Source organism: Protobothrops mucrosquamatus, unplaced genomic scaffold (genome assembly GCF_001527695.2).
Source record: "Protobothrops mucrosquamatus isolate PMUCROS unplaced genomic scaffold, P.Mucros_1.0 scaffold1341, whole genome shotgun sequence".
NCBI classification, from domain to species: Eukaryota; Metazoa; Chordata; class Lepidosauria; order Squamata; family Viperidae; genus Protobothrops; species Protobothrops mucrosquamatus.
This window is the reverse complement of record NW_015387538.1, coordinates 26259-37494: the sequence shown is the minus strand read 5'-3', so window position 1 is coordinate 37494 and position 11236 is coordinate 26259. Positions and strand designations below refer to the sequence as shown.

Sequence of the window (11236 nt, the reverse complement as noted above, 5' to 3'; positions counted from 1 at the left end):
GTACGCTCCCACAGAGTGGGTCTCCTCAGGGTGCCGTCGGCCAGACAGTGCCGGCTGGCGACCCCAAGGGGGAGGGCCTTCTCTGTGGGAGCTCCCACCCTCTGGAATGAACTACCCCCAGAGATCAGGGTGATCCCTGATCTCCCTTCCTTCCGCCGCGCCCTTAAGACATGGTTATTCCAGCTTGCAGGACTGGCCTTGGGGAAATTTTTAGTGGGGGTTTTAAAATAATTTTAAATTACTTAGACCAATTATTAATATTCGTCTTTTAATCATGTTTTAATCTGTAGTTTGGTATTTTGTATTTTTATCTGGTTGTTAGCCGCCCTGAGTCCGCAAGGAGAAGGGCGGGATATAAATATAAGCAATAAATAAATAAATAAATAAAATGTCAGAATTTTGATTACATCACCATGTCTGGTCCCCAGTTGTAACTTTGGGGACCAGACATAACTACCATTCGTTCAGCACCACCATAACTTCTAAATCGTCTCTGAACAAATGATTGTTGAACATGCTAAATAAAATTTAATTAAAAAGTAGACCTGCACGATGATTGGCAAAAGATAATTATAGAAACAGTGGAGATCAGAGGTGTGCATGTTTTGAAAATGAGTTCAGAGAAATGCTACAGAGCTCACCACAAGCATGAATAAAAGGACCCCTTTGCCACTCATTGAAGCAGCTTCTCTTGTATTCAATTTCTGCAGGAACTAAAAAAAAGGGGGATTATTAACCTGTTGCAGCTGCCGAGACATTATATCATTTGGTTTCCCATATTTGAGAAATAACCTCCGTATCCAACTCTGTCCATTTCAACCAAATGATTTCATTCTTACAGTATTCCTTTCCAATATAGTACTGTATATGCTAGTCACTATTGCTATTGTTACAAGCAAGGAATGAATAAAGCTACTTTGGGGTGGGGATAAGGAAAATGAAGAAAAATTGCTGTTTTTAAATAGGGATTTTAAGAACTTGGTGGATGAAACAATAATTTAAAATTTGCAAGAAATTTAGATTAGGGGTCCCAACCCCTGGGGCTGTGGCTATTACCGGGCCTGTTCGGGACTGGGTTGTGTGAGTGGCTGGCCGGCGCATGCACACACACACACACAGCTCAACTTGCATGAGCAGTGGGCTGGTTCCCCTCTCCCCCCCACCCCACCGGGCCATCAAGCCGTAAAGGTTGGGGACTGCTGATTTAGATGGTGTTTACAGTACATTACTTAGATAATGATAGAACCTAAACCAGCAATATGTTAAATCTGTGTCATGAAGCATGATGTGTATATTTAAAATGACTTAGACAGAAAGTTTCATTGATGTCAATGGCAACTCTCCCTACACAGCCTAATTACTATCAAAATACTGGATTTTTGATATGTTTGTAATCAATTAAGACAGTTCTAATTCATTTTTCCTTATTTATTGCAATCTCAATTGGTGCAAAATAATTATAATTTAATTAAATAATAATTAATAAAGCTATACATTATTTTGTGCACTGTAATTTAAACATAATATTTAGGCCGTTTTCCTCAGACGTTTTGATCTTGCCTCATTCCTTAGATGTTACTCCATGTTTACTTCAACATGTAGAATGGTAGCCTTTGCATGTTAGACTAACTAAACCTGAATGCTCTTTAACAGTAATGAATTCAAGGGATAGAGAAAGTTGCTTCAGCATCAGGCTGGATTGAGACACAGAATGAGATGTTAACCCTCATGTAGTGCCTCTTATGTCCCAGAGAAATAGTTCTACATTACCCAAGTTTCTTGTAACTCCTCAAATTCCTGGCTGAATTTTCAATAGCTTGCAATTCTTCACATTTTCAGGATATCATGATTGGCATACATGGAAAAAGCTGAGGAAGAATGCCATAACTTCTAGTTTTGCCATTCATTTTTTCAAACAACCAAGGGATTTACCTTATTAGGTAATTTTTAATAGGACTATGCTCATTTCCAAGATAATCCGGAGGAAGTACTTTGGACTTTACAGTATTTCCTTGCTATTGATTAAAGCAGCCCCATTGTTTTAAAGTATTCAGTAATGGTGCCATTGTTTTAAGGAATGCACTAGTTAATGCAGCTCTTCAAGGAGTGGTATCTTTTTTTCGGGTTCACTTTGTTTAATCAAAGCAGAAAAGTGTTGTCCATGTGTATAAGTCTAAGGCAATTATTCAGAATCATTTTCAAAGCATGCGTAGTTCTGTTAACAGTTTGTATATTAGCTTTGGATGTAATACGTAGCTTCTGTTGCTCTTCCTTCAACTCACTCCAACCTTCAAGTCTGCAAACTGATTAACTTTGTTCCAGAACACAAAAAATGGTACTCCGATCTACAATGTGAGAGCTGTGGATATTGACAGTGGAGATGCTGGATGGGTATCCTATAAAATTGAAGAGGTGAGTGGGACCCTACAGTCACACTGAAGGGAGGATACTATACCCCATTTTATATAGCAATTCCTGGCAGATGCCGTGTGAGATGGAAATCCTATTAAAGGTTGTTCATTGCTGGCATGGTAGTTCAAAACCTGGCACCGTTTGCGTAGGGTCATTTATACATCTACCTGTGTCTGGGCATTCAGCCACCAATTTGATTTTCCATTGAGAAGAACTGTCAAACTGTAGATCACATGGTGGCCAGCTTGTAAGCTGAGGGCATATGCCAGTTCAATATCTGATTATTTTTCACATAAACAATGCTGTACTTCAATGGTTAGATGGCCTAAATATTGTTATCTGAATGTAGATCTTTTTAACATTCATATTTTACTGTGTTTTTAATCTAGACAAAATGTTAATATATATTGTAAGTCCATGTATGATACACCATATGCCAAATAAATAAATAGAGCTGAGTGTCCTAAGACTGGCATTTTGAACATATTCTAAGTAATGTCTGCCCAGTGGCCCTTGTGCAGAAATCGCTTCTTAGGATTGTGAATTTCCCCATTTAATGCATTAATTTAATACATAAAGCTGCCTGTAGCCATCTTTCTAAATGTAAAAAGTTGCAGAAAAAGTGCACATTTCTTTTTTGGAAAACACTTCTGAATAGAACGTGTGTTTCTGAGAATTCTATACAAAAACTGTACTGTAGTTACAACTGCAGAAGGTGCTTACAGCAAGGAGGATAATTTACACAGTTATATTGGAGAATTTTGGTTAATATTTATCTGGGATTTTGCATTAATGAAAAATGGAATTCAAAAGACGTTACAGTTCAAGAGTTTCAAAAGTTAATTGGAAGTGAAAATATATGCAGATGTTTAAAGGTTGTTACTTTTTAAAATTGTAAATAGAATCTTGATGAAACATTTTCTGTTTACAATTTACAATTTAAAAAAGTAATGACCTTTAAACATCTGTATATATTTTCATTTCTCAGCATACAACTACAGTTGGGACCAGAAGCAAGGCAGTTGTTAAGTGAACCCCACCTAATTTTTCACCTTTTTTTGCCATGGTAGTTAAGCAATCACTGCAATCGTTAAGTGAATCACACGGTCAATAAGCGAATCCAGCTTCCCCCATTGACTTTGCTTGTCAGAAGCCAGCTGGATAGGTTGGAAATGGTGATTATATGACTCTGGGATGTTGTCAGCATCATTACTAGATGCCATATACTTGCTACAGAAGCTGAGAATTAATCTGACCGCTGGTGAGGGTTATTTTACCTGTTGACTCTGTGTGATATAGATAGATATACTTTCTTCCCCCATCAGCTAATTAATAATAATAATAATAATAATAATAATAATAATAATAATAATAATAATAATAATAATAATAATAATAATAATAATAATAAAAAAGTTGGAAGGGACCTTGGAGGTCATCTAGTCCAACCCCTTGCTCAGGCAGGAAAGCCTATACCATTTCAGACAAATGGCTGTCCAGTCTCTTCTTAAAAACTTCCAGTGTTGGAGCATTCACCACTTCTGGAAGCAGGTTGTTCCATTGGTTAATTGTTCTAACTGTCAGGAAGTTTCTCCTTAGTTCTAGGTTGCTTCTCTCCTTGATTAGTTTCCACCCGTTGCTTCTTGTCCTGCCTTCAGGCGCTTTGGAGAATAGCTTGACTTCCTCTTCTTTGTGGCAGCCCTTGAGATATTGGAACACTGCTATCATGTCCCCCCTCATCCTTCTCTTCGTTAAACTAGACATATCCAATTCCAGGAACCGTTCCTTATATGTTTTAGCCTTCAGTCCCCTAATCATCTTTGTTGCTCTTCTCTGTACTCTTTCTAGAGTCTCAACATATTTTTTACATCATGGTGACCAAAACTGGATACAGTATTCCAAGTGTGGCCTTACCAAGGCATTGTAAAGGACTTGTCACAAAGTCATCCTTGAGGAATGTCTATTTTATTCAAGGCAAAGTTTTGTGCTTTATTACTGTTCATGTTTCTACCATGGGTCTCATTTACAGGTCATTCCAAACAATGCAGAGAATCATCAGCTTTTTATCATTCTGCAAAATGGCACCGTGGTGTTGAACGGCTCACTCAGTTACAACAATAAGAGCACTTTCTATCGAATCAAGGTCTTTGCTACGGTGAGGCTCAGCTAAGATAAGCAAGGAAGATTCAGAGGCAGGGATGGGATGATAATTTCATTCCTGTGGAGAAGAAAAATTGTGCTTAATTGCCATGAATAAGGCACTGTGCGTAGTAGCTTTCAACTGGGTTCTTAAGGATTTATATTGGTGTTCCAACAGTTAGTCTGTGAGTGTGCTAAGAGTGCTACTCCTAGATTTCACATGTAGCATGGGGTTGTCTGGTGAAAACTAGTTAGGGGATTCCAGCATATTTCCCTATCCCTTGTACAGCTTGAGCAGATTTATGGAGATATGGCTAACAGTAGGGCAAGAACTAGATGGGATTATGTAATATGTTTTGTTAAGCATTCTGTCAGTAGTTCAGTTCCTGGATTAACCAACTCAGATTAGGAAGCAGTGGTGGAGGCTGCCCTTCCTCCTCTTCTTTGGCTCTGTACCATGGTCCACTCACCAGTAGCCAAGCAGGTGCCTGGAATGCAGAATCACAGAGCAGATCCACCAACTTGGAGCACATCTGGAAGGGCTCTTTCCTGCTTCAAATCATCGATAACTGAACACAGCAGTTCAGGGGTTGTTATTAAAACCATCAATCTTGAGGAAGCCAAGGATGACATTGATGATATCAGCAGGAAATAATGGTTCTCAGCCATTGTGATAGTCCTTATGTCACAAAATATTGTGGCACCCATTTGAAAAGCACAAAGATGTGGATAATAATGGAATATTAAGGCAGGGGTTTAGCCCTGGATTTGCTCTGTGCTGGCCATTTGATGATTTCCAGATCTGTAGGATACTAAAGGAGATCTTGAAAGGTCTCCACCAACTTCAGAAAAAGTTTAGGGAGCCAAGAAGATTGAGATTTACATTGTAAATAACTATCCCTCTAACTGTATCTGCTTCAGTTTAGACATTATTACCATTTTTGTTTTTTTTGTTTTTTTAAAAAAATCTGTTAAACTATGCAAACCATTCTTCTTTTGGTCCTCCCCCCCCAGGCATCTTTCAGACAGCTAGATTCCCAATTATTGTTATCTTACATTGACCGTCGTGATTAAAAATCTAGACCAATACATTTTTAGATATTGAATTGATTCTAATTATATTTAGAAAACTTTGTTTATCTGGCAGATGTTGCATTTTAATTTAAATACATTTTAAGAGGAGTAATATCCTACACAGGATAAAGGTTTTAGAGAAATTGTGTTTTTAAAACACTACAGCCAAATGTCTAAATATATTTTTAAAAATTTGTTTGGAGGAAAAAAGGGGAAGGAACAGAGAAGACAAATACATAAATGCTTTCACATAAAATCAATTATTTGTCCTTTCTAATTTAGTTATCTACCTGAATAGCCTTGCAAAGTAGGTCTGAGAAAGAATATCTTTCAATTCTTGATTTAGATGATTCCAAGAGATGTGTTAAGATGAACTCTTCCATGTTTATATAAAGCTAGCAAAAGCCAACCTATCAGATTATTTTTTCTACAATGGTATAATAAGACCAATTTCTAAAATCAGTGATTTAGATAGGCAATTAAAAAAAACTGTTTAAAAATGCCTCCATCACCCTCAGTTCTAAATTTATGATTCAGAAGAATTAACACTATGAAAGAAGAACTTGAGATCTGGATATTTATTTAGAAAAAAAAAACCTCAGGTGTTTTCAAGGGATTTTTTTATGGAAATGCAATCTCCTAAATACTCTAGGTGTGTTTTCGGCTACATCATAATACAGGGAATCATCACAGTACTACCATAGATAGGTAAAATGTCAATTCAAATGATTTATGATTGCTTCTCTGTATTCTAGGACAATGGAGGAGATTGGCATGGTTCTCTTATCTACCAGAATAATACAGCCTATCTATCTGTGACAGTTATTGATGTTGCAGATCTGGATCCCCAGTTTTTGGGAGAGCCATACATGGCCTCGGTTTCAGAGAACTGCCCTCTGGTAAGAATTTTCTCACCTGTATATGACAAAACCCAACATCTTCCTTAGATACATAAATATTATCACTTTTGTCCCCTTTAAATGTATTTTACCTATGTGGGTTTATCTCTGTATCCTCAAAGTGAACCTATGCCCTTCCTTGCAATCTGAGTTGAGTAAGCAAGAACAGAATATGATCATATGGATCCTATCTCAGTTAATCCCACAGGGTGGATTATGAGTGGTAGACATGCTCTGGCCTATTGAACACCTTGTTACTGATACCAAACTGATCTTGGTTTTCAAATCTTTTCCTACTAAAATTTCCTACTAAATCCATTTGGGGGCTAAGGATAGTAAAATGAGGGGATGGCACTGAATCTAAAACATAGAGGCATAATATCGAAAGCCTGCATAATGTGAAGATATTTCCTTCTAAAATCCCTCAGTAGGTAGCTCCACGATTGCTATTGAGAAGATTCTGTCTTAATTTCTAGAGGTAGGGAGATTGCCCTTCCCCCAAATCAGAAATCATAGGTTGATACAAAAAGTGGTCCTTCCATTTAGGGTTGGGAAACAGCCAAGCAGTCTCATACATAGTTGCAAGCAGCTTAAGGAGTTGCAGACAAGAGCCACATGAGTGCCCTCATGTGCAATAAAGCACTTTTTTTGCCTTATATCTAAAGGGCTGCACACTACTACCTCATTTATCCTAGTCCTACAACATGTTAGTTTTCATTGGAGCATGGAAAGTATTGGAATGCCAGAGGCATTAATCCAAGTCTGATATAACGTACAGCTCATTGTGCAGTAGCAGAAGTTTATAACCACCTTTACAGATAACTCATCGAAGCATGAATTACTATAGTCAGAACTTCTTTCTACAAGATAAATTGCACATGTCATATCAGACAAAGATATACAAATATCCCAGTCTTCTGCATATTGTGATCATCATCAGTGGAACCAATGTATATTGATTTCCAGTGACCACCACATAGCACTTTATACTCAGCTGCAAAGTTCAGTATTGTAGTATAGCATCTGATCAGAACAGCCTGTGAGGAAGAGGAAGATTTTTAAAAAGAAAACTGGATATTGTGAATCACATCACTCTAAGACCTTACTTTTAAAAAGAGACAGAGGGAAATTAATAATTATAACAGGTGGTGAAAACCAGTTCTGCATTTGTGAATCTTCATTTTGCCTTTGTTCTTCCCTTGAGAAAAAAAATGTTACATGAGACAGATTTCTTGTGTCTAATCATACTTGGCCAAACAATGTATTCATCTTCTACCAGTCATTTGGTTTTAGCATTTTTTATAATCCAAAGTGAACACATTGAATACATGCTTGGTCTAATTCTCCCTCCTGCAGCCAACCTGTTGACATCTTTAAGTTTTGAACATCATCAATATCTGCTCTCAATATGAATCTAAATGAAAGCACATAGTGTACGGATGATTTCATGCTGACAAAATGATTTAAAAAGCAGCCAGAGCAGATTTCTGAATGCTTTTCCATAGCTTCTTCTCCCCTAGAGATCAAGATAGAATTGCCTTTTTAAACACCTGAAATTATTTTCCTGAACAGCAATGATTTATCTAGAAGGCGGATCTCTTTATCCCTGTCAACGCTGTGACAATGGATGTCGTCACTCTGACAACTGAAAAACCAGCAGCCATTTTTTCTCTTGCTTTTAATGTGCTTTTCTATTCTTTTAGAGTTCAGATGTAGAAGGGGGATGGGGTAAATGCCTGAAGGTTTAGCTAGTCATACAATGTAGCAGTGCGGGAACTCAAGGATATGTTCTGATAAGGTTTTGGCGGGCTGAGAGGCTGGAGAGGAAAGCCCATGTTTTGTACTACTTGAGGAATGTGGTTTGTGACAGCTCTTGTGGGGTGGGATTTGCAATTTGTTACTTGTATCTGGGATGAGGGAATCATTCTTGGGTTCAACTATGTAAGTGCCGATACTTTGTTTCCTAATAAAATGTTCTTTAAGGAAGAAATCCTTGCCTTGAAGTTCTTTTAACTGGTTTCATAGGAATCATGACAATCCCCTTGTTGGAATATTGTTTACCTTCTTCTTTCTTTCTTTATAAAGCTAGAATTGTGCATGACTGCAAGGGTTGATGAATACATTGGCAAATCAGATTCTCTACATACTGTGGGGGTACACAATATATCTTATTCAGGCTTTTTTCCTTCTAGGGTACTTCTGTAATGAAAGTGTTGGCCATTGACAAGGACAAAGATGTGAATGATATAATCCTTTACAGTATCATCAGTGAGTAACGAGTCTGGGGAAAAGGGATATAAGGTGTGCAGACAAGATCAAGTTTGTGATTCCTGTTGTCTACCACCATGAAATTAATTATGCATACACTTCTAATTTTTAATTATTATATTGATACTTTAGGTCTACAAAATGCATAGCAAGACCCTTATACTTAGGAAATCATAGCTGATGTTAAGTCCTTTTCTGACACATTACAACAGAAAGCCTGTCTCTTATCACATTCTTCCCAAATTGTCGTCTTGGCTTCCTTTGCATTATAACTTTTCCTACAGTCAGATAGTGCCTTCTATGTATTTTGAACTTAAATTCCCATGATTCCTGGAGGACACTAGACTGCTTATCCATGCAATGGACAGTTCCAGAAATTGTCTCATCGTCTATTCTTGACTATGTTGGATGACTGCAATCTTAAACTTTTTCTTGCCCCTCTCTCCCAAGAGCTGGAGGAAGAGGATGTCAGAGAACCTGCTTGAGGTTCTATAACACACCAAGTGGTTAGAGAATTGTTCTTATACAAAAGCACACCCCTTTCCTGAGGTCCAAATTAAAAGCCAAACACAATGGCCATCCTTAGTGAAAGGTTAACTTTTCCAACACCGCTGATAAGATGTTTTTCTGATTATCTTCCCCTCTAGATGCCAGCAGCCTGTTTACAGTGAACCAGTCCACAGGAATCATCACTGTGAATAGTAACCTGGACCGAGAAGGTGTACCAGGTGAAGAGGTGCAATTTCAGATTGTTGTGAGTAGCAGAGCAGCCCTGAGAAATGGTTGGTCTATGTCCTCCTCTACCCCTGCTTTTTTTCAAAGGTCTGATGGTATACGAAAATATTTTAGTATACCAAAGCATCAAATTACTAAATTAAGTAGATCTACTAAACTAAGAGATCTCTCTTGCTTCAATGGACAGGCTCGAGAAAAGAACTTGAACATTTACCATCAAGTGGCAGAAGTGAGCACCCAGGTGACCATCCATATCACCGATATCAACGATAACAAACCTCAGTTTTATTTATGCACGGATCCTCATTGCAACTTCACAGGCCCTACAGAGGTCAATTTTTCAGGTCAGATTGAGGAACATGCTTCTGCCAGAACACCTGTGGCCAACCTCAGTATTGTAGCCTATGATCCTGACAAGGTGAGCGTGTGAGGCTTTTGTTAGCTTTTTATCTTGCCTTTGCTTCAAATGCTCTAGGTGGAATTACATGGTGGATCCCTATAGTGTAGTTTATCCTCACAATACTACCCCTGCAAAGTGGATTGGGCTTACAGTGACAACTGTCCCCTAGTCACTCAGTGATTTTTCATGGCGGACTGTAGAAACATCCTGGGTCTTTCCAATCCTAGCCTAACACCTTAACTGCTACATAACAGTGGCTGGATTAGACATCTTCATGTAGTTTGTACAAAGCTGCTAGAGTAAAAAATATCAGTTTAGAACAAAGCTTGATGTGATTGTCCATCTGGTAAACTTAGCCTGCTGTTTCATTCACTGAAGACTAGGAGTTAGAACTTGGACTAAAGGCAGATTTAAATTATTTTGACCAACTTAGCACATAATATGATTAGGCTAAGCAGCATTGGATCTACGTAGTGTTTGGATTGGAGACCATCATGAAATAAACTGTTGCAGACTAAATTGAGCTTATATGGACTCCAGAAGATGGTAGAGGACAGGAAGGCCTGGAGGAACATTGTCCATGGGGTCGCGATGGGTCGAACACGACTTCGCAACTAACAACAAGACTAAATTAGAAAGTTAAAAATTATTAAACCCTTGGAAGAAAGCAATAGCAGAATATTTCCATGCTTTGCCAAAAAGCCTTCATAAAGGTATGTCTATGAAGTCAGTAGGACTTGAATTTGACTTAAAGAAAACTTTGTATCTGAAAAATTCCTAGAAGTGGAAAATTGTGTTTGTGCCTGTTTGGGGCAATGAAACCCATATATCTCTTTAATTTCTCTGAATTATGAACATATTGAATTTGCCAATACAGCAGTCTAATCCCACAAATGTGCTGAAAAGACTTCACTGTTGTATTAGGTCTGTGTTAGCTGAAATGAAGTCATTCCAGTTAAATGGTAAGGGAATCAATAATCATTTTTGCCAGCAGTAACTTCTCTCTTTTACCTGTCTTAAATATAGTTACTGAATGTCATTTGCATTCAGAACACAAGCTGAACATTCAACTAATTACTTCATCTCATTTGATAAAGTATTTTAATGTGCTTTAATTTAACACTGAGAAGCATGTCAATGTCAGTCCAAGATCGTTAGCCTTTTGCTTTTCTAGGAGATTGTTACAAAAATCTTGTTTTACAACTGAAATTTTGCAGCTCCAGAAAAATTCAGGAGTAAATGCAGGCAAATGGAAGAAAAGAAAACCAATACACTGCTATCTGCTATGTTCTAGTGCCAAAAATCCCAA

General features: G+C 37.8%; 1 protein-coding gene across 1 annotated transcript in view; it reads left to right on the top strand.

Annotated features, from left to right (window-relative positions):
* The window catches only part of CDHR2 (cadherin related family member 2), a 42964-nt gene that overhangs the window by 13248 nt on the left and 18480 nt on the right, over window positions 1–11236 (top strand). Inside the window, exons 6-11 of the mRNA XM_029285150.1 lie at window positions 2323–2412; window positions 4442–4567; window positions 6381–6524; window positions 8717–8792; window positions 9440–9546; window positions 9715–9945. Of these exons, the coding sequence (XP_029140983.1) occupies window positions 2323–2412; window positions 4442–4567; window positions 6381–6524; window positions 8717–8792; window positions 9440–9546; window positions 9715–9945 (774 nt within the window). The remainder of the gene's footprint in view (window positions 1–2322; window positions 2413–4441; window positions 4568–6380; window positions 6525–8716; window positions 8793–9439; window positions 9547–9714; window positions 9946–11236) is intronic.